The sequence below is a fragment of the Bicyclus anynana genome, chromosome 8, assembly GCF_947172395.1.
Source record: "Bicyclus anynana chromosome 8, ilBicAnyn1.1, whole genome shotgun sequence".
NCBI lineage: Eukaryota > Metazoa > Arthropoda > Insecta > Lepidoptera > Nymphalidae > Bicyclus > Bicyclus anynana.
The window spans coordinates 15,359,756-15,383,224 of NC_069090.1; the positions used below are offsets into that span (position 1 = coordinate 15,359,756).

General features: G+C 38.0%; 1 protein-coding gene across 5 annotated transcripts in view; it reads left to right on the plus strand.

The window, feature by feature from the left end:
- Positions 1-23,469, plus strand: part of LOC112053159 (eukaryotic translation initiation factor 4E transporter) — a 36,823-nt gene that overhangs the window by 1,570 nt on the left and 11,784 nt on the right. The window contains exons 1-18 of one of the 5 annotated variants that reach the window (XM_024092475.2): positions 4,329-4,981; positions 5,686-5,854; positions 6,353-6,431; positions 7,245-7,485; positions 10,378-10,540; positions 11,688-11,777; positions 11,997-12,065; positions 13,183-13,282; positions 13,952-14,044; positions 15,255-15,374; positions 16,876-16,981; positions 17,697-17,852; positions 18,252-18,361; positions 18,978-19,082; positions 20,518-20,658; positions 21,485-21,632; positions 21,830-21,951; positions 22,248-22,344. In XM_024092475.2, coding sequence (XP_023948243.1) covers positions 4,717-4,981; positions 5,686-5,854; positions 6,353-6,431; positions 7,245-7,485; positions 10,378-10,540; positions 11,688-11,777; positions 11,997-12,065; positions 13,183-13,282; positions 13,952-14,044; positions 15,255-15,374; positions 16,876-16,981; positions 17,697-17,852; positions 18,252-18,361; positions 18,978-19,082; positions 20,518-20,658; positions 21,485-21,632; positions 21,830-21,951; positions 22,248-22,344 — 2,374 coding nt within the window. In that variant the 5' untranslated portion in view covers positions 4,329-4,716. Of the gene's footprint in view, positions 1-4,328; positions 4,982-5,685; positions 5,855-6,352; positions 6,432-7,244; positions 7,486-10,377; positions 10,541-11,687; positions 11,778-11,996; positions 12,066-13,182; positions 13,283-13,951; positions 14,045-15,254; positions 15,375-16,875; positions 16,982-17,696; positions 17,853-18,251; positions 18,362-18,977; positions 19,083-20,517; positions 20,659-21,484; positions 21,633-21,829; positions 21,952-22,247; positions 22,345-23,469 lie in introns of those variants that run through there. The other 4 variants (XM_024092470.2, XM_024092472.2, XM_024092471.2 and 1 more) reach the window with 4 other exon arrangements.

The following is a 23,469-nucleotide window of genomic DNA, read 5'->3' on the forward strand; positions in this document are numbered from 1 at the left end:
TTGACGATCAATCAACACTCCCCGTTCTCTGTAGAAGTTTAGCAGGCCGCAAAGTTCGCCAAACGAGGTCATGGAGTTTTTCTGGCTAGCCAGTGTGTTGTGTGCGTTGTTCAGATACACATCTGCGTCTAAGCATAGCATGTATTGGTGTTTCTTCTTCCTTCATGCATGCATATCAACATGAAATTACAATGCCTATTACTATTATCTATGTGATTCATAGCAATAAGCAATCACAAGCAACTAAACTACAGCCCTAATTGATGTGTACTTTTTTTTACTAAATTAAAAATAAAGGCTGTAAATGCATGTCATTTCATAAATTATTTATTGTAAATTCTAATTATTATTAGATTATTATTAGGTATTTAATATAATACATTAACTATATCTAAATGTTATAAGCATATTAATCAACATTATTTTCATTAATTTAAAAACAAGTTAATTATTACTAGTAGGGCTGTAGTATAATTAAAGAGGTCTTTACAAATTCTGTGACTCAACAATTTCATGTTTTAACCAAAAACCTTTTGAAAATTATAGCACAGGCTATATTTTTCCCCCATATTCCTATCGTAACGGGAACTACGTGAGTGAAATGTGGGAGGTCTAGTAATTAATTATAATTAGATAAATGTTTTAATTATACTCATAGCATTTTAAATCTGGTTGTGTTTATAAAGTGCTCTCAATAACAATGGGTGCTTAACAAAGAGGGGAAATATATAGTAATTGGCAATTGGGAATGACATTGGATTAAAAAGGGTCAAAGGGACTATATGTAGTACTATAAGACTATAAGCATCATGCCAAGTCCATGAAGTTGAACTCATGTAGTTTCATTTTTGCATCTATGTGTGGCTCTCTTATAAGCAATTTTTTATTCACATGATTGGCCCAATGTGAATTGCGGACTTCACACACACAGAAAATCAAGAAAATTCTCAGGCGTGCAGGTTTCCTCACGATGTTTTACCTTCACAGTTTGAGACATGTGATATTTAATTTCTTAAAATGCACATAACTGAAAAGTTGGAGATGCGTGCCAGGGACCAGATTCAAACCTACATCCTATGGAATCGGAGGCAGAGGTCACATTTTTATCCACTGGGCTTCTTCTTTCTTCTGAACTGTTTCCGCACGTGGATCCACTGGGCTATCACAGCTCTCAATTATAATTACTATTAGATGTGAATTAACTAGTGATTTATACCATTTTTAATTTGTTTGTTGGTAAACAGTGCACATCAAATGGGGCTGTAGTATATGTATAGTTCTCTTATAGGCAATTTTGTTATTACATAACATCCCAATCGCCTCGCTAGCTCATTGGTGGTAGCGCCGCGAATCAAACGCCTGATGCGAGCTGACGTGCTCGATGACTAGGTAACGGCAGAGCTATGGCTCTCCTGTCAGAAACCGCCCTAAAGTCTCACAACTCACCTGCTTAAAGTCTAACGACTGATCGCAGATCCAAAGAGAAAAAAAAAATTACATGACACCAGGAGGACATGTGATAAATACACTGTGTGCTAGCGGACGCCTGTGACTTCCTCCGCGTGGATTTCAGCTTTTCACAAATCCCGCGGGAACCATGAATGTTGTACATATTAACCTTCCTCTTCAATCACTCTATCTATAAAAAAAACTGCATCAATATCTGTTGTGTAGTTTTAAAGACTTAAGGACAGGGACAGAAAGTGTATTATATGTAGTGATAAGCAATGGTTTTCGTCACATCCACCATTGATTTGTTCCATCAACTGTTAGATATTATAAAAAACCTAGTGTATGATTATTGAAGGTCAGGGTTTGTGTACAACATTGGACTTAATGTGATTAGATCCTTGTTTGTAAACATTAAGTAGGTAACAGTGATTGAACTGGCTCATGGCAAGTTAATCTTCTTATGGCTTTAACTGAAACTTGCATGTTTGTCATGCTCCCTTTTCTGTATGTACATCAATACTCAATCAATATAAATAAAACTGAAGTGTCTGCAATTTTAAAATAACTGTTTTCTCAAGCATTTGCAGTTTTTTCAAGGTACTAAAACTACCTTTTTAAATTTTTTGTCTGTCTGTCTGTTAATAATTATAATAAGCCCTTTATTCTGTGATAAGAAATTAAATTTTTAAATAGGTACATTACAGTTTATTTTAATTTTAGTTTTTATTTTTATAGAATATCTCTTACTTAGCACAGTGTCTATCTGTTTTTTCTGGGCTAATTTCCACTAGAAAGCAGAAGGGGTGAGTCAGCAATGTGGTACTAAAACCACTTTTTTCCAATTTTGTCTTTCCATCAGTTTTTCCATTTTAATCTCTGGAACAACTAAACCGATTTTAATAGGAAATTCTCGGGAAGAGAAGAAGGTTACTCAGCGATATATGTATCAGGTTATATACAGGAAAAATCCCAAAATAATGATGTAAATGTTGCTGGTAAGTACAGTACTCGAATGATCCATAAAACACATTAATACAACATATTAGGAATACTGGGTACCTATAGATTATATTAGGGTAAGTCTCCCTTGACCTTCGCCGGTTGCACCCCATGCTAACTTGTGCTATTCAATTAAATCCATAGGTATTGTATAACTACAGTAGGGTTAAACTTGATATCAATGTAGGGCATCCAAAGCTCGGGTTAGAGGTACCACCTTTTTTTGTGCAAATAATGCATATTTGGCCATATTTATTAAGATTTCGTGGAAGTCAGGGGCAAACAACTAGTAGTTTTTCATGTATATAATTTCAAACACCCACCCCCACCCACCCATAAGCAAACATAGCGAAAAAAAATATTCATATATCAAGACTGATCAAAAATTAAAAAAAATTAATTTGTCAAACTAAAATTTCACGTTCAGTTTTTCACAAATCCTTAAATATATCGGAAAAATCCTGGATTTTTCGATAAGTACCGTATGTGTTTATCTATCTTCATTCCATATTTCAGCCAAATCCATTCAGTAGATTTTGTGTGAAAGAGTAAAAAACATATATACAAAGTTTTGCATTTATAGAAAACTAGCGGACGCCCGCGACTTCGTCCGCGTGGAATTCAGTTTTTTACAAATCCCGCGGGAACCGTGAATTTTTCCGGGGAAGTTAGGCTACTTCCCCGGAAAAAATAATCCCGTTATGTGTTAATCCCGAGATACAATATATGTATTTATGTCAAATATGAACTGCGTTATTAACCCGTAACCCTTTTATATTATTCCAATAACCTGTATTTAACGAATTTGTGATTGTGGTGACAGAATTGACAATGAAGCTCTTAAACAAAAGACAAGACATGGTAATACGTTTTACCATAGATTATTATTTATCTCTGGTTTGTACTGCGTAAATTGGAACGTATTTTAGGATCATCAGAAAAATAACATTGTAGGGTATTCATAGAAAATAATTGAAGACTCGTAATGCCGGCCGCACACATGTTTAGCGATGTTTCCATTAAAGCGACTCGACCGCTATGACTAAAGTTTACCATGATTTTTTTTATTATTCTTATTACTGTGAAATAAATAAATAATTTATTTTAAGTACTATTTGTACAACAATTTTCTGGTTTCTTAGCGATGAATTTCTTTCTGGTTATAACGATATAAATATATTTTATGTAAATTTTTTCAATTCAGCAATTGCGATAGTCGTCTATGTAGGAAATTGAATATATTTAAAGATTTGGTATTTACCTATCGCCTCACTCATATTATATACTGGCGTCTCCTGCGACTTTGCCCGTTCTTCTGGCGGCCGACCAGCGAACTCTCATCAATACAGATGTACCAATTCAATAATAATTTTGTTTCGGAGTTATTTTAAAAAGTATGTCGACAATCACTATCAATATTGTTCAAAATAAAACACTTATGACGAATATTTGCATATTAAATTAGGTTTACAATATTTAGGTTTATAATATTTGGATAAACAATATGTTAATATTAAGATAAAAGTTAATATTGGGTTTATATTTTAAATCAATTAAAATAAATAATGAAAATAGTCTTCGCGACAGTTGAAATGAAATTTATTGCTAATATAAGTAAGTTTACATTGGTGCTGAGGAACCTGACCCTCAGGATCATCTTCCTGCGTAAATTATAACTGGTATTTTAGCAATCATAAAGAATATAGGAGCAATAGAAATTAAAACCCATGTTTCTTAGTAAGACAGTTGTCTAAGAAACATCGCTTAAAAATCGTATTGGAACGTGTACGGCCGATCTTATTATTTTTATTCAAAAGTAAGGGTATATTGTGCTAAAAGATTACTACTTGCCGCGTTGTCTTTGTCTACCAGTCTTTTAGACAATCCCGTACGCTGCGACCGTTTTCGAGAAAAATCGGTTCGATTAGTTTTCCCAATCGCTTCGGTTCATCTTATTGTGAAAAGCCTGCGTGGTTAAGGATCGTAATCCTTGTTTTTTATGTAGAAAATATCGCGTCGTCGTGTTTGTCAACTTAGACAACTTAGTTTAGTAGTTTACCGTTACTTAGTTTTTAGTTTAGTGTTACGTATATTTTTTATTAATTTGCATATTTTATTTTTAAATCGTTATCCAATTAAATATTTCTATTAAATTAGTTTTTATTTGTAAGTTAGTTATAAGTGTTTTTGTGTCGTTTTGTGTTTGTTACGTGTTGGACGCCATTTTATTTTGCCGCGTGTGAGTGTTATTGGGTGTGTTTAGACATGATGGGTAGGAAAGACGTCCAAGCGGTCGTGGTTAAGAAGAGGCGCAGAAGTCGCCGCAGAGTCAGTAGGTCGGCCAAGCGTCACCAAAAGAGATCGATAGCGAACGCCGTGACGGAAAGTTTGGCGATTGCGTCGCCTGTGAAATGTGCGGTCCACGTATTCGTGTTGCGTTACCAGAGTGCACTGCGGAAGGTGCCCTCACAGTTGCCTCCGAAGATCCGCGCCGGCCCTCCCTCTAAACGCGTCAAGCGTGTCTCGTGGAGTAAGTGGCGTTATTGTCTTAACGCAATCCATTGCGCAACTATCTCTAGTTATGCGTGTACTAGTCTATGTATCTTCGGTTGTGGCGATCTATCGATTATCGATAGACCAGATTTTTTTTTATCGTTGGACCAAATTGATCTTAAACGTCAATCGATTTGACTAAGTTGCGCGAGTGTCAATACACGAAATTAATCGCAATTCAAATGGCGGCATCCAGACGCCATTTTGTAAAAATAATAACGTCAAAATAGCACTAGTAAAATTGAAAATATCGCTCACTCTTTCGTTGCCTAGGGGCGAAAGCGGGAGAGATATTTTTTGTTACTAATAGCTGCTATTGGCTAATAGTTTAAAGACAATATCACACGATATGTCTATCTCCCACGTAGACATGTCAATACATGGAAACTAAAAATAAATGTGCACAAGGTATATTTTCTGTGTGTATTGTTTTTTTCTTTCTGAAAGTGGCGCTGTCATCGCACCACGTGTCGAAGTTGTGTTTTTATAGTAATAAATTTAGTAGAAAATAAAAAACGACAAAGCAAATAATTATGATTTCATTCAGAAGCATACAGATTTTTTTTAATTAAAAAAGAACGGGCCAAGTTTGGTTTGGGCCACGCGCAGTGTAGGGTTCCGTAGATTAAATTAGCCAGATATTGCATGCTGCAGGCTTAACAGCTGTTTTGTGTGTGGCAGGTCACGATGAGGGTGTGGCGTCGGGCGGCGCGGACCCGGCCGTGCTTGCGGTGGGCCCGGTGCGGCGCCCCCTGCAGTACACGCGGGATGAGCTGATGCGTCTGCGCAACTCGCCGCTCGTTCGACGGGGCCTTGAGAATGCCTTCGCGGGCAACGACACGCTCGCGCTGTGAGTACTGCCCAAAACTGACCCGGGGTGTTGCCGGGGGGCCGGTGTGGCGCCCCCTGCTTGTACACGCACGATGTGCTGATGCGTCTGCGCAACTTGCCGCGGTCTGGTGACCGCCTTTGCGGGCCACGACACGCTCGCGATGCGAGTACTGCCCGTCACTGACCCGGCGTGTTGCCGGGGGGCCGGTGCGGCGCCCCCTGCTGTAGGCACACGCGCGACGAGCTGATGCTGATGGTCTGGAAACTGCCTTCGCAAGCAAGGACACGCTTGCGCGGCGAGTGGCAGTACCCGCAGCGCAAGCGTGTCGTCACTGACCCGGTGTGTTGGCGGGGGGCCGATGTGGTTCCCGCTACAGCAGGTGCCCGGTTTGGTAGCACATACATAGGTACAACCATAGTTTTAGCGTGTTGTACCTAAAATCTTTTAAGTCAGGACTTTTGACCCTGGAACAAATCCAAGATAATGATTTCTTTTTTACAAAAGCTCTGTTTTCAGGGTTATGAAAAGACGATCTGAATCACCGGCCGAAGAGGACAAAGGAGGTAGAGGAGATGCGCCCGTCGAGAACCATAAAGTGAGTAAAACATTTATATATACACTATATTTAGATTTGAAATTAATATCACATGGGTAGCTGGCGTAAATAATAACAATTAAACTCTAAGAATCAACGAAATATCACATTAATCACGTGGGTCCAATCAATAATAATCATTGTAAAATCTGAATTCCACATAACATATATGGACGCACGATGTAATTGGATTTCTTGTCCAGCAGCGCACGCGATTCTGAAGATTCTAGAGCTCGGAGTTGCAAAAACGCAGCGTTTCTTGCCACTACAAAATATGTCGTTATGCTGACTTTAATGCCAGACGATCATTTAATAGCTGTATGTTAAACGAAAAAGTCATGTACAAGTTTGCACATTTGCTATCGTGCTTCATTACATTTCAATAATCCACTTTCCGCCCTGGGCAACAATATTTAGATGCTGGTTTCGCGGAGCAAAAAAAAGCTTTTCCAAGATAGTGAGATGAAAAAGTTCGTTCTGCTAGCCCTAGCTTTTTTGTAGAAAATGATAAACTCTAATAAAATAATTATAGTGTTACGTACTAGGCTTCGAGGATTTGGAATGATACCTGATGAATCTTATGGACTTTATTGCATTCAATAATCAGATACACACATTCAATTGTAGAGAAATCATCCAGCCAGCATTCTGTAAATTTACAGCGCTGTGACATCAATGGTTTCCATGGAAACTCGTTGTTAGTGACATTTTAATTTTAGCATCACATAGAAATGAAGTTCATACCTAAACAATTGTGAACCTTAAGCACCTATGACTAAAGTCCTTCATTTGTAACAAGAGTATAACGTGCAGGGTGTGTACGGTCGGGAGCGCGAGCGCGAGCGGCGCTCGGCGGACCCGCGCGAGCGCGTGCGCAAGGAGAGCGAGCCGAGCGCGGGCGGCATCGTGCTGTCGCCGCAGCGGCGCTCCTTCACGTCGGGCTGCGGCGCGCCCGCCGCCGCCGCGCCGCCGCCGCACGTCGCCCGCACGCGGCCCGACTCGCCGCTCGCCGCGCACCAGCCGCTGCAGCCCATCCCGCCCAAGACTGAGCAAGGTGTGTACTGTTGTGTTATTTTTATTTATCTATTTATTTATTTTTATAGGGTACCAACAGGTTATTGACAATGGGGATGATGACTAGGTATGAATATATTAATTTTTATGATACATTCGGGTAAATAAAAATCCAATATTGTTTGGATATTTGCATAATAAACGAGATTATAAAATTTCAAAATCTATTAAAAATCTTTTATCGTAATTAGAATGAAAATTCATACAGTTTTAGCTTCCTTACATAAAATGTGACATTTTTTAATATTTGAACTATAAACATAAACGCACAAATAACAAAGATATTAGTAATTTTGTTTGAACGCACATACAAATCTTACTATCATTACATTACTTACGACGTCATTAGTTCGTGCCATTTTGTATGGGGCGTTTTTCAGGGATCCGCGGCAGCGCCGCAAATCTGACCCTTTAATCCCTGTAGCTCCGAAAGTAATGATCGCAGATACCCTATTCCTTTTACAAAATTGCTTTACTTAGCGTACTTTTAATTTATATACAATTTAAAAAACTGTCATCATCCCTATTAAAATTGAGTTTTACAAAATTTTAAATAGTCAAGTTGTATGTTACCTCAACATGCGTAATTTAGTACTCGAATAGAAACATTAAAAGAATAATAAATAGGTTAAATAGACTAAGTAAGGAAAAAACTGATTTAGATTTGCGTTTATAAATATAGATCTATCACACAATTACATTATGAACAGAATTAAACTAAAATATTATTACTAACCAGTTAGCAAAAATTTTATACGCCAGCTATGTAGCAAGTACTTTGTTCTAATTTCTGATGTAAAAAATCAAAATCAAAATTTTAAGTGTCAAGATAAAATAAAATAGAAGTAATTTAAATCGTATCAAGTCTACGATCCCACGAAGTTTAAAAAATTCAAAATTCATTTATTTCAAGTAGGCTCAGTTTAAAAGCACTTTTGATACGTCAGTTGACTATTTGTAAAGATTCTACCACCGGTTCGGAAGGCTGGTTCTGTTGAGAAGAAACCGGCAAGAAACACAACAGTTGCTCTTTTAAAAAAATCATACAATGACAACATTACAATTTCTTATAGTTTTACTTCCTGTGTGAAGGTAGAAGCTGATCCAATGACCTCCAAGCATCTTTATCATCGAGGAACTCATCAATGGTGTAGTAACCTCGACTAAGTAAATGTTTTTTTGACACATTGCTTAAATCTGTGCATTGGCAGGTCCGTCACATCAATTAAACTTGCAAGTTTACATAAAAAAGATACGGCTTGATTATTTTTTTTTTAAATTAACAAAAAACGCATGTAATTTCAAGGGAATGACACTTTCAAGGGAATTAAACTCATAGAGCACTTCCCGTATTCCACCTATGAACATAGACGAACGATGTTATATTATGTCGTTGTTGATTATGTTTAGTTTGAAGTGTAAATTTCGACCCAATTTTCGAAGATTTCATTACAAATGCATAGTTTTGAGATTTTTTGTTATACTTATAAATCTCAAAACTACTCTATTAGTAGTAATATTATTTTAGAATTTAAACTATCGTGAGTGTTATTCATATTAATTGATCATGACTAAGGGCCCCGAATGGGTTCGAAACTAGTCGGGCATACTCCCACCTGATATCACGTGAGTTTTAGCCGTGTTGCATAATCAATTAGTAATATTATTTGTTACTGAGTAGGTAAAGAAACACTTGGCCAAATTCAACCAGTATGAATAAAATTGTGAACTATTTAAACAACTTTATTCATACTGGCTCCTACGTTTATGTTGCTTACGAGTATGTAAATGTTCATAACTACTCATTTTGAAGGCCTATAAAAAACGGCAAATCTATGGTGATGTACGTCCTAAGTTATGGCTTACATTGTATATTTTGCCAACATTTCTCAACACTCAATATAAGCTGAGTTATTTCCTGGTTCTACTTGCTAGGTTCTCATAAATTCGATTTGATTATCTTGTCAAGAAGAATTTTGTTTAACTCAACTTAAATTAAACTTAAAAGTAATAATAAAAATCCATATAATGTTTTTTTTTAGATATTTTAAAAGTGTTTTGTATTGTATTTTGTAGTTTATAAAATATAAACATATTCAAAAATTTATAAAGATAAATAAATTAGGGAAAACGTCAATATTGTTTTAGCTCATTTAACTTGGTTATTATTTAACTAGCCAATGATCATTACTAAGTCAATCATGATCACCAGGCTATTTCCTTACCACACTTGCCGACACAGCAGCTAAATTATCAAATCACATACTAAATTATTATGTAATAAATTAGCCTATAATGAAGTATAGAAATAAATATATATGTAATAATATATTATAGTGTTTTGTATATAACTTATAAAAAATATATAATAAATTCTGTAAAAATAGTTGAAATAAAAATATATATAAATAAGAAATAGTAATAAAATAATACTTACTTCTATGTATAAAACATTTTTGTACTGGTATCTTAATATATACAGGCCAAAGGTCATTCATCACGAAATTTCTAAAACCCTTTGATGTACAAAGATGAAATTTTTCTGGGACGTAGTTTATAGTTAGTAGATATCCACTAAGAACGAATTTTGCGATAGGGCCGGATTAAAGAAGTCTAGTATGAATGAAATGGCGTCCGCTAGTATGAATATATTTTGTAATTATCGTAACCTCGAGTTAGTTACCTCTTCCAGTTCCTCCAAAAACCTTTCGCATGCTGTGATTTTAAAGTGAAGTTCAAGTTCTAAGTTCACCAGTGTTCTCCTTTTACCGAACCCAAGACCACGTTCTCAGGCACCCTAAGCTTTCTCCATCAACAACCACGTTTCTCGTGGTAAAGAAATCCCCTCCATCAAGTGTTTCTATGTTCTCAGTTGGCCGACGCATAGGATCCGGTCGCATCATGGTGCGCGACGTGCCCAACAACACGTGGGAGGAAGGCGACAGTCGCCCCGAGACCCGCACCGAGCCGTACCGCCCGCCGCGCGAACGGGAACGTGAACGGGAGCGCGAGGAGCGCCGCACCAACGGCGACCGGTACGTACCTTCAGTGTTCCATCATCATTCCGTACGTACTTGTCATATTCTTCATACAGTACGTACTTGTCATATTTCTTTATATATGACAGGTCTGGTTCGTACTTGTCAAACTTGCTCTTAAAGGATGTGACTAGTACGTATTTTTCACACTTCTTCATATGACATGTCCGATTAGTACTTGTCATACTTCTTCATCTAGGATGTTTCTGGTTCGTACTTGTCATATTTTCTTCATATAGGATGTGTCTGGTTCGTACTTGTCACACTTCTTATAGGATTTAACTAGTATCTACTCGTCATACTTCTTCATAAAGGATATGACCGGTTAGTACCTGTCATATTTTTTCCTATAGAACATGCCTGGTACAAAATTGTCATACTTCTCCATATAGGATATGCCCGGTACATACTTGTCATACTTCTTCATATAGGATATGTCTGGTTCGTACTTGTCAAACTTCTTCTTAAAGGATGTGACCAGTACGTATTTTTCACACTTCTTCATACAACATGTCTGGTTAGTATTTGTCATACTCTTACATATAGGACGTGTCTGGTTCGTACTTGTCACATTTCTTCATATAGAATGTGACCAGTACGTACTTCTTCATAAGATGTGTCCAATTAGTCATTGTCATACTTCTTCGTATAGGACGTGTCTGGTTCATACTTGTCACACTTCTTCATATAGAATGTGACCAGTATGTACTTTTCACACTACTTCATACGACATGTCCATTTAGTATTTGTCATACTCTTTCATATAGGACGTGTCAGGTTTGTACTAGTCACACTTCTTCTTATAGAATGTAACCAGTATGTACTTTTCACACTTCTTCATAGGATGTGTCCAGTTAATCACTGTCATACTTCTTCATATAGAATCTGCCCGGTCATATAGGTCTTTAACTGCCTCAATGGTACATTGATTAACTTATCATCTCAGCGTCAGGATGGCCTAGTCTAATCATTTATAGAGTCCACGAACAAGTTCCAATTCTTGAGGCAATGCAATGGATGCTATGTCTATTTACTTATCTGTCTACGCATACAAGTGGTTCATAAGTAAATAACCTATTATAATATACTAACACTTAAGTTCATTCATGTCATTTTGAATTCATTCATTCACATTCGTTCACAGATTCGAACGTCGTTCGTTCGGCCGAGACTCCTACTCCTCTGACATCAAGAGGGAGAGAGACGATCGATTCAACAACGAAAAGTCGCATAGGTATTGTGCTCACTATTTGTTAACAATTTAACAAACAACTTAACATATAACACATTCATTGTTAAATTTCCACAGCTAAAACTACATTGTTAATAACTGTCAACAAGTGATGTCAAAAAAAATGTGTCTATTTCATCAAATTTTACTAACATTTTACTAAGTTTTATATGAAAATAATAAAAATATATGTATTAATGTAAAATACTTGACTTGTTACAGAGAGGATAACCGTAGATCAGGTGGTCGCTTCTCTCAACGTAGGTTTGAGAAGGAAGATGAACCAGAATGGTGAGTGACAGTAATTATACATTAAAATTTTCACTTGCAAAAATCATCATCATTATCAGCCTCAGACTAATTACATATAGACTAGTAAGTATCACACCAAAATTCACAAACAAAATTGTATCATTTTCTGATCAAAACGAGCTTAGATTATGTATATATCTAATACTAAACTAGAAGTTGTTGAGCGTTTTCTACACCATTCAACTATTCAAAAGGTATTTTTACGGAGCTCTTTAACCGACGAACACGATTACAACTATAAAACATCGATACTATAGAGACAGTTTTTATAATTGCATTAGATTGTTGATCATATACTTTGACAGAAAAGTAACGTCTAGCGAAGTCCTTATGTAATTAGTCTGAGTTATCTTGTAACTTCCAAACACTATATTCTCTAGCCACCAAGGACCCCAACTTTCAATGATGTGTAAATATTTTGTATGAACGACTTAAAGGAAATGAATATTCGGCTCAACGTTGAGCGCCAGTCTCCTCTCAGAATGAGAGGGATTAGGCCGTATAGTCCACCATGATCGCCTAATGCGTGTTGGCAGAGTTTACATACGTAGAGAATTAAGGAAATTCTCAAGTATGCAGAAAAACGAAAAACACCTTCCTTCACCGTTTAAGACACGCGATAATGAATTTCTTAAAATGCATACAAATGTAAAGTTGGAAGTGCGGGAAAACTATTCAAATGAGTTTTAGATAATTAGTTAGTGTATCTACCATTTGCGTTTTATCCATAAATTACGGGGCACCCTGTATAATGTATTGTAATGTATCTATTTTTATTATATTTTATTGTATTGTTATTGAATATTTTGTAATTAGTATTATTTTATAAAGATCGTGTCGGTATATTTATTAATTTAATTATCCTATTTTATCCTGATTTATTTTATTTTATATGACATTTTGCTAGGTACATTATATTTGATATTTAAAATATAAATTCTAAACATACCATCACAATTATGTTTGATTTAACTGAATGGCTATTGTCTTTTTTTATTTTAATTACTCGTGTCTTTGTAATTGTTGTATGCCAGAAATGGTCGAATACATAATTATACTGTGTGTATTCTCAACAAATAAATGAATTATTGTGCAGGTTTAGTGGAGGGCCAACATCTCAGCTGGAGACGATCGAGTTGCGTGGCTTCGACGAGCCTATCAAGAAGAACGGCACTGCCAATAATAAGGATAATGAAGTAAGATTGATATTGTATTTTACTCTAGCAGTATCTCGTCGTTTTACACGCGTTACTCCCATTTCCGAGTGATTACGAAGCATTGACCTCCTATAATAAAAGGACTTTTTTTTTTATTCTTTACAAGTTAGCCCTTGACTATAATCTCACCTGATGGATGATGCAGTCGAAGATGAAAGCGGGCTAATTTGTTAGGAGGAGGATGAAAATCCACACCCCTTTCGGTTTCTACACGGCATCGTACCGGAACGCTAAATCGCTTGGCGGTACGTCTTTGCCGGTAGGGTGGTAACTAGCCACGGCCGCACAATCATGTAGAAAATGACACTTAAAAACTGGCCAATTTTGCTTTGGCAGCCTTACTTACTGGTAAAGAATATTATACCTAAAGGCCTTTAAATATAGTCCAATATTCAATAAAACCCCAAATTCAGAGCAAATTCAACCTTAAGGATTGTGTTTAAGGTTGATTTTGTAAATGTGACTACTTGAATCGAGTGTCAAGAAGTTGTGTTTGGCACTCATTGAGTGGGGACGTTTTTTGGTAGCTGATTGTGCATCCACTTTTTAATAAGAGATCGATGTTACGAAGATAAAATATAGCCTATGTTATGTCCCTGATAATGTAGCTTTCGATTGATGTATAAGTGTGTACACGTTTATGTACAGAAGTGGAGCAGCGGCAGTTCCCGCTCGCCGGAGCGCTGGCGCGCGGACCCCGCCTCCCCGCCGCCGCCCCACGACCTACTCAACAATAGCAATGTACGTATGGACCTTCGTCGTCGTCGTCGTCGTTATCAACCCATATACGGCTCACTGCTGAGCTCGAGTCTCCTCTCAGAATGACGGGTTAGGCCAATAGTCCACCACGCTGGCCCAATGCGGATTGGTAAACTTCACACACGCAGAGAATTAAGAAATTCTCTGGTATGCAGGTTTCCTCACGATGTTTTCATTCACCGATTGAAACACGTGATATTTAATTTCTTCACATCACACAACTGAAAAATTGGAGGTGCAAGCCCCGGACCGGATTCGAACCCTCACCCTCCGAAATCGGAGGCAGAGGTCATATCCACTGGGCTATCACGGCTCTTTGTTTGTGGACCTTCCACCACTATGCTATTGCTGACTTTGACTAATTAGATATGGACCTGACTCGTTAGACTTTACCACTTCGTCAAAGTATAAGATCAACGATCTAACTCGTTTATGAAATACTATTTTTTCTGTACTGTCCTCTGGTGCGTTACGAGGTTTTTTGACCTCATACTAAAACATTATGTGTATGGACCTCGTAACTCTTGAAGACGCTAGACTTACGAGGTCAATTGTCCTCGTACCGCAGCGAACGTGTTAAGCTCCAAAAATTGCCGATTTGTGTAGTTGTATGATGTAAAACGGTCAACAAATTTGTATTTAGTATTTTGTATTTCTAAAATTTAATCTTTCAATGTCACTTCACTTTCAATATTTCACTTTTCTTGTAAATGAATTCTGAAAAAAAATCTGTGTATGTGTGTTTTATATATATAATTACATATAATGTATTGCACCTTCCCGCTCTTTCTTCGCAAGTTCTCTCGTCAGGGGTTGCCTGGTAGAGATTACTTATAGTAATAAGGCCGCCTTTGCATGCTAAGTTTAATTTATGTTTTTAATGTTTCAATTTATAATTGTATTTTTGTGTGCAATAAAGTATTTCTTCTTCTTCTTCTTCTTCTTCTTCTTCTTCTTCTTCTTCTTCTTCTGTGGTTAACGGTGTAGGTTAACGATTTAGTTTTAATGTCAGTAATTATTTTTTGAACTGTATTATCTTATCGTTTACTGTTTGTTAACCCAAATAAAAAAAAAAAAAATTTTTAGTAACAACAATATCTAAAACGAATCAATTTTTCAGCGGAATAGTATAATAATAACAAATATAATAATAATAGTATAGTAAATGATGATATATTATATGATTTGTCAGGACAAGGACTCCGGAGTGGAGTCCAAGAGCGAGGAGCATGTTCTGCTGCCCCCGGAGCCGGACTTCAACCTGGACGAGTTCCTCAAGTTTGACTCTTTGCCGGACGTGGCCCTGCTCACTGTGAGTTATACATTGGCGTGCACAAGTTATTAACTAGGGTATGCAATATATAGTCCAGGATCCGTGGAACATTTTTACAATTGATTACTGTGAAGTTAATTTTCCGTGAGTAGCTTCATCTTGATCTGGTTCATCATCATCATCATCATATCAGCCGATGGACGTCCACTGCAGGACATAGGCCTTTTGTAGGGACTTCCAAACATCACGATACTGAGCCGCCTGCATCCAGCGACTCCCTGCGACTCGCTTGATGTCGTCAGTCCACCTGGTGGGGGGTCGGCCAACACTGCGCTTACTAGTGCGGGGTCGCCATTCCAGCACTTTGGGACCCCAAAGTCCATCGGCTCTTCGAACTATGTGCCCCGCCCATTGCCACTTTAGCTTCGCAACTCGTTGAGCTATGTCGGTGACTTTGGTTCTTCTGCGGATCTCCTCATTTCTGATTCGATCACGCAGAGATACTCCTAACATAGCTCGTTCCATCGCCCGCTGTGTGACGCTTGATCTGGTTAGCAACAACTTTTGGTAAACTCTCCTCCTCCCAACTTTAACGAGGTTATTAAAAATTGTTACTAACCAGCTGTTTTTTTACTGTTGCTTAATTAATAGTTATATAACTTAACAGCCACAATGTTCCGATGCTTAAAAATTTTTGCAAGTCTCGGCATGTGACGGTAATTTATATTTTGTATTTTTTTCAGAATTTTAATCAATATTTAGTACTCGAAAAAATAAACTATATAACTAACGGCGACATGCCCGTGTTTCATCGGCCCATTTTCCAACTCCATTTTCAGCGCAATATTTTGTTAAATAAATATTTATTTAGACTTCTATAGGTTACAATTTTTGGTAGGAAATTTCCTGTTCTTTTTGAATCTTTTATCAAATTTGCAATATCTTAAATAGTTTTTGAGTTATAAGTCAAAAACTGAACCCTTTTTTATTTTTTATGTTAGTTTATAACTTTGAAATTTTTTCAAAAGCGATTCCAAATCGAATGACACTTCAACCATATTTTTAGGAGGCGCAGAAAAGATTTTGACCTAAATGGCACACGTGAACAAGACTAATAAACACCAACGCGCTGTCTGTCACCTATCAAATTCTTCTCTACACTTTACCACATCCATTTTATTTTTAAGTCAAACAAAATTAGACAAATTTTAGCAGACTCATAAGTGATTACAAAAAAAGGAAAACTAATGTCGAACAAAGGTTATGATTCACAACTGTAACCAAAGTAAGACCCTAGAATGGCAGATAATGACTTGAGTGAAGTCACGCACTTGTGAACCTAGTGTGTAGGGTTAAATCCTTTGACTGTTAACAAACACTCCCCTTTTCCACTCAAGTCACTCTCCCCGCTTATCCCAATAAAGAATTACACAACAAGAGATGTGGACGGCTCGAACGCCACGAGCACACTGAAGCCGTCCGTACCGCAAGTCATTACAACGCGGCGATAACACAAAGTATAAGAAGTATGTGTTTACAGAACGGCAGCAGCGAGACGGAGGGCAGTCGGTTCAGCCGCTGGTTCCGGCGCGAGAGTCCGCCGCCCGACCGCCACTACGAGCGCCTGCTGCACACCATGATCGACGGTATTTGATATACATATATACAGGGTGTTCTTTTTTGTTGTGTACAATTTTTTTTATCTCATCTCGTGTATATTCCAATTATGAAATTAAAAAATATACTATAATGGCATAGATTATTCACATGCATACTAAAATAATGAATTAAAAAATTACATTATAACACTGCTCTTTGTATGGAAAGTGTGTCATAATATAAGTTTTCACTATTACACCACAGTTAGAGCTCGGGGTTCTTAGTCTTTTGCGCAGCCCTGGGTTCTTGGTTTTTTAACAATGTTTTGTTTTTATTTTATATTTTAAAATTACAAGCTGGTATGTTTTAATTAAAATTAATTAATTAATTAACAATTTGACACATTCTGCGTGTGTGATGTTTGCCAATCCGCATTGGGCCAGCGTGGTGGACTATTAACCCTAGACTCAAGCTCAGCAGTGAACCGAATATGGGTTGATAACAGGGGCGAAGGTTCCTAACAACTCGATTCCTATCGGGTTACCTTTAAAAAATCCACGAGTTTTACGGACGTAAAATATTAACGTACTCAGCCAAAAACACATTCAGTCTAAAAAAACACATGAACGGGTTACTTACCAAAAAAATTCAGTCTTCGCTACTAGTTGATAATGATGGTGACAGGTATTAGTGTATTGCTCTTTTCTGCTTGTACGATCATCCATGTGGATATTTAGATTATAATGAGTGGATATTTGACAGATCTAGACAGCTCGACGAACGACGAGCGGCGGCCGCCAGTGGTGGAGCCGCAGCCCATCTATCCCCCGGGCGCCCCCGGGGCGGGCAGGGGGCCCGCGCCGCCTTCGCTGCTGGACCTCCTGCGCCGCGCCACCGCCGACACGGACCATAGGCCGGGTGAGTCACAATTTATATGAGTTCCTCTATTACATGGTATACGCAAGGTGGTATTATCATTAATTATTTATATTATTGAGGAGGGAAGGCATTTGTACGAAGTTGTTGCGATAGTGATGGTATAAATAAGAGGGTATTTGATGACTTGAGCTCAGTTGTTTGTTAGGCAGCGTGGACACCGTCACGCTGCCTAACAATTTGGTATACAAATTTTGACTTTCTTGATACAAACTCCAGTTTCTGATACATCCACACATATACTCGTATATATACAATATAATGAATATATGTCATGTATGGATGTTAAATGGTAACCCGGCGGGAATCAACCTGTATAGACTCTTCGCCGCTGCAATGTAGATAGAACTAGCATAACAATGTCAGTTTTGTCTGTTTCAGAGATGAACACTGTGAACAACAAGATGCAAAGTCTAGAAGAGCTGGAGGCTCGTCTGAGGCCGCAGCATCAGCCACCGACCGATCACGATCTGTCCGCTTTCAAGAGACTGGTAAGTCTTATTAAATATATATTTTTTTCTTTTTTAAGAAAGACGGTTAAGTATGAACCTCAAGTAATACCTAAAAACTCGAAAAATACGATGTTGGTAGTTTTGTATAAGTAGGTAGGTAGCAGTGGCGAAGAATGGAAATTAGATGAAGGTAAGCCGTCCCAAAGAAAAGAAAATTAATATAGCGTGATATGGTTTCCGGATTCTCATATATCTAGATATAGAACAACAATGAATATGCATGGATTTTTGAAGGTAACCCGACGGGAATCGGCTTGGATGAACTCTTCGCCGCTGGCTAAGAAGTAGTCATTTCGAATTATTTTAAATAGACGAGTTTTATGCTGGAACTGTTTTTTGACAGTGTGTTTTTATTTTTTTTACTAGACGATGCTCCGCGGTTTTACCTGCGAAGTTCCCGTTCCTGCGGAAATACTAAAATAAAAAATATAATCCATGACACTCATAAATAACGTGGCTTTATATTGGTGTAAGAATTTTCAAAATCGGTTCATTGGATCCAGAGGTTACCCTTACCTCCTACTACTTCACAAACTTTACCTTTTTACAATATTAGTATAGATGTATGTATGTACATATGAAACGTTGTTTACAGTTAGCTCAGGTGTCGGGAGGACAGGCGCAAACCGCAGAGCCGCCGCGCCCTCAGCCGCAGCCGCAGCCGCAACCGCAGCAGCAGCCGCCTATGAGCATTTTACAAGTAAGGGAGCGTGCCTATACTAAAGTGTTTTCAGAAAGCATGGTGACAGTTGCTTTATGACGTTCATAATAATCGTGAATCGCGGCAAACTTTCAAGAGTGAAACGAACTGTCACCATACCCATGCTATCTGAAAAACACTTTACTTGACTCATTGTTCACAATTTCTTTTACCTCCCTCCCCCTCTGATCGCCCTTAGTTTATATCAAGGAACCAGCGCCAGAACTTGTGTCCTTGGGTGTAGGTTTAAAGGATCCCGTTAGAATGCATCTCACTCACCTCCCATGCCCGCCATGTTCTCGATGCCCACACTAAACAATTTATGATCAATAATTACAACATACGACGGACTGTGGACTGTGGACTGATGACATCAAGCGAATCGCAGGGATTCGCTGGATGCAGGTGGCTCAGTGTCGTGTTGTTGGGAAGTCCCTACAAAAGGCCTATGTCCAGCAGTGGACGTCCATCGGCAGTTATGATGATGATGATGAATTACAACATAAAATATTGTCAATAATTACAATACAAAACATTATTGTACAAAATTACTAACGCGATTAGCAGCGTGACGGTGTCCACGCTACCAAACAAAGAACTAAACTCACGTCATTAAATACTCTCATATTTACACCATCACTGTTGCAACAAATTCGTGCAAAAGTTTCTCGGTATTAACATTAATTATGTAGATTATTATAAAAGGGAGGTACCTTTTATAATAATCTACATAATAGGGATGATGACAGATTTTTAAATTGTATATAAATTAAGAGTATACTAATAGTAAAGCAATTTTGTAAAAGGAACAGGGTATCTGCGATCATTACTTTCGGAGCCACAGGGATTTAAAGAGTCAGATTTGCGGCGTTGCCGCGGATCCCTGAAAAACGCCCCATACAAAATGGCTCGAAAAAATGACGTCATAGGCAATGTAATGATCGTTAGATTTGTATGCGCGTTCAAACAAAATTACCAATATTTTTGTTATTTGTGCGTTTATGCTTATAGTTCATTTATTAAAAAATGTCACATTTAATGTAAGGAAGCTAAAACTGTATGAATTTTTATCTAACTACGATAAATTTTTTTTAATAGTTTTTGAAATTTTATAATCTCATTTATTTTGCAAATATCCAGACAATCTTTGCTTTTCATGTATAAATTAGTTAACATTGACCCTATTTACCCGAATGTATCATAAAAATCAATATATTCAAACCTAGTCATCATCCCCATTAATGTTAATACCGAGGAACTCGCATAATAATGTAATACCGTCGAACCAAAAATGTCGCTCACTCTTTCGTTACAATAGCACGAAAGAGAAAGCGATATTTCTGATTACTTGACAGATTTTTTTTTTTCGTTGCGCGCATAATAGGTCGGTATTCACAAATGCTGAGTACTAGGCCAACGAGACTGTTTTTTTTAGTCTGACTATTTACAGATGCTCAGCAAAAGTATGGAACAGCAGCACCAGCAGCAGCAACAGCAGCAGCAGCAACAGCAACAGCAGCAGAAGGCGCCGCACATCCCGCAGGAGTTCGTATACAAACTCATGCAGTTGCAGCAGGTATGTCAATCAATCAATCAATCAATCAATCAATCAATCAATCAATCAATCGATCGATCGATCAATCAATCAATCAATCAATCAATTAATGTTCTGTTTGTTTATTTTTATTTCATTACTTGTGTGTGGACAAATAAAGAGATTCTATTCTATTCTATTGTATTCGATGTATTTATTTGCGAGCATACAGATGGTAGGTTGATGCAAATTGTATATGTATCTTGCCTATGTTGTTAGAAATCCTTTATTTTGTTATCCGACTTCAAAGGAACAGGTTCTTAATTTGTTGGTGTCTGTTATTTAATTTTTATGTACTCTATTATTTGTTTTATCATCATTACCATCACCATCCATCGATCAGCTCCATCGTCTTCTATCATCGTCCATCATTCGTCATCCTCCATAAACCTTCATCGTCCATCATCCATTGTCTTCCATCATCCATTACCATCCATCATTCATCCTCCATTATCCTTCATCGTCCATCATCTATCATCCTCCATCACCATCCATTCGTTATGCATTCATCGACACCCTTCATCATCATCATCATCATCATCATCGTCATCGTCATCGTCATCGTCATCATCATCATCGTCACCCGATGGACGTCCACTGCTGAGCATAGATAGGCCTCCTGTATGGAATTGCTCCCTGCAACCCACTTGATGTCCACGGCCAATCTAGTAGGAGGTCGACCAACACTGCACTTTCCAGTGCGGGGTTGCCATTCCAGCATCATACTATTGACATTTTGGTGTTGAATCCAACCCCTTAACCGTAGAGCGATAGAGCCTGAACTATAACTTTAGCTTGTTTGTTCTAGCGCCAACAGCAGTCGGGCGGAGAGCCCAACCCGCTGGGCAACCCCCTGGGTAACCCGCTCGGCAACCCGCTAGGCTCGATGGGGGGCATGACCCCACCCAGTGACCGAGATCTGCTGCAGCGCCCCGAAGCGCAGGCCATTATACACGGTAATATTTGTTTTGTTAACTGACTTAAAATAAAGAAGAGCTTCTTTATGTATTTTTAGTTAAGTATACAGGGTTTTCGGGAGTTTTTCTCATTGATTACTTAAAAACATCTTAGTTTGTGTTCTTAAATGAATATTTTCGGAGTAAACAATTTTTCTTTTGTGAATAGATCTTAAATTGATTCCCTTATATCGCAGGTTTGAAGGCAGGCGAGATAACGGTGCAGCATTTGATGCAGCAGCTCGGCAACCCAGGGCTGCAGAGCCGCCACCGGGAGGTGCTGCTCACCATCCTGCGCATGCACCAGCAGCAAAGACAGGTAAGCATCATTAGATGCAGCGCTTCAGGGAATCAAAATTCCATTCTGTAGCATCTGTCTGAGATTTGCCATCGGAAGAATTACGCTTCATGCTTGGTCGGTTGAGGGTCTGGAAGACCTTCAAACCGCCTTCCAAAGCCAAAGCAGTTCAAACTCCATAATTGGCATGCTTACCTGATTTGAACATAGGCTGACAAACTGCCAGACTCCATAAATCTGTGTCTGTGTATCAATATAAATTTATAAAATATTCTGGTTCCGCTTAAAATATCATTAAAACGCTCATATTTTTCCAGCAAATGGGAGGTTCCCCCCTCCCATCGGGCGTGGCCCCTCACTTGGTGGTGCCACCTCACCACCAGCCTCTGAGGCTGTCACCTCTACCACATCCAGGTATGTAGATTAGACATTAGAGAGAAAGGGCTTGATTTTATCTTCTAGAAAATTTAGTATAAACTTTGATTCCGCTGTGAATAAAGTATATTAAAAACGTCCAAACGGGGTTATAATAGCTGTCTTGTCAACTTTATGCTAGAAGTTTGGCGCGAATTGTAAGTGCTAAATCAATATAATTTACATATATAGAAAAGTATAATGATCAATGCGTATACATTTCATTTAAATATGTACTGAACGTAGCTTTGTCTAACTACTTAGTAACTTTAGCTATTATGTGTGACTAAGGGAGTATCCATTCTTACACGCCTAGCATGCGTCAAAGTGACTAGAGCCATTAGCTAGCTAGACTAGTCGACCGTTAGCGATGAATTCGAAAATATTGTGTTGGTACGAAAGAGTGTGTTATTTTAACTCTGCCGCTATTGGACGTCATGAGGTATATCGTTTGACGCATGCTAAGCGTAATAGACGCTACGTAAAGACCACAGTAGGCATTAATTACGCTACATCCTCCCTCGGACGCAGCGTTTTGCGTATCACCCATCATGGCGGCCAGTCCGAACACGCTCACCGTGCATCATCCAGGTAGGAAGTTGACTGTTTGACCTTATGATATTTTTTTATCCCTCAAAATCAAAAATCAAAAATCAAAAATCATTTATTTCAAGTAGGCTCAGTTTACAAGCACTTTTGACACGTCAGTTGACTATTTGTAAAGATTCTACCACCGGTTCGGAAGGCAGGTTCTGCTGAGAAGATACCGGCAAGAAACTCAACAGTTGCTCTTTTGAAAAAGTCATACAGTATTAGTAATTTACAATTAATAACAATTACTGTTTACATTTTTTATAGTTTTACTTTCTGTGTGAAGGTGGAAGCTGATCCAACGACCTCCAAGCATCTTTATCATTAAGGAACTCATCAATGTTGTAGTACCCTCGACTAAGTAGATGTTTTTTAACACATTGCTTAAAGCTACTTAAGCTTAGCCCTACTATGATAGTCTCTAAAAGTCAGGAAATCTTTACTGAAATCTGTGTTTTTTAAGTAAATTGTCTAAAAAAAGGATTCTCCTAGATATTAGATAGAAGCAGGCGTTACTTTGCGGAAGTTCATCAT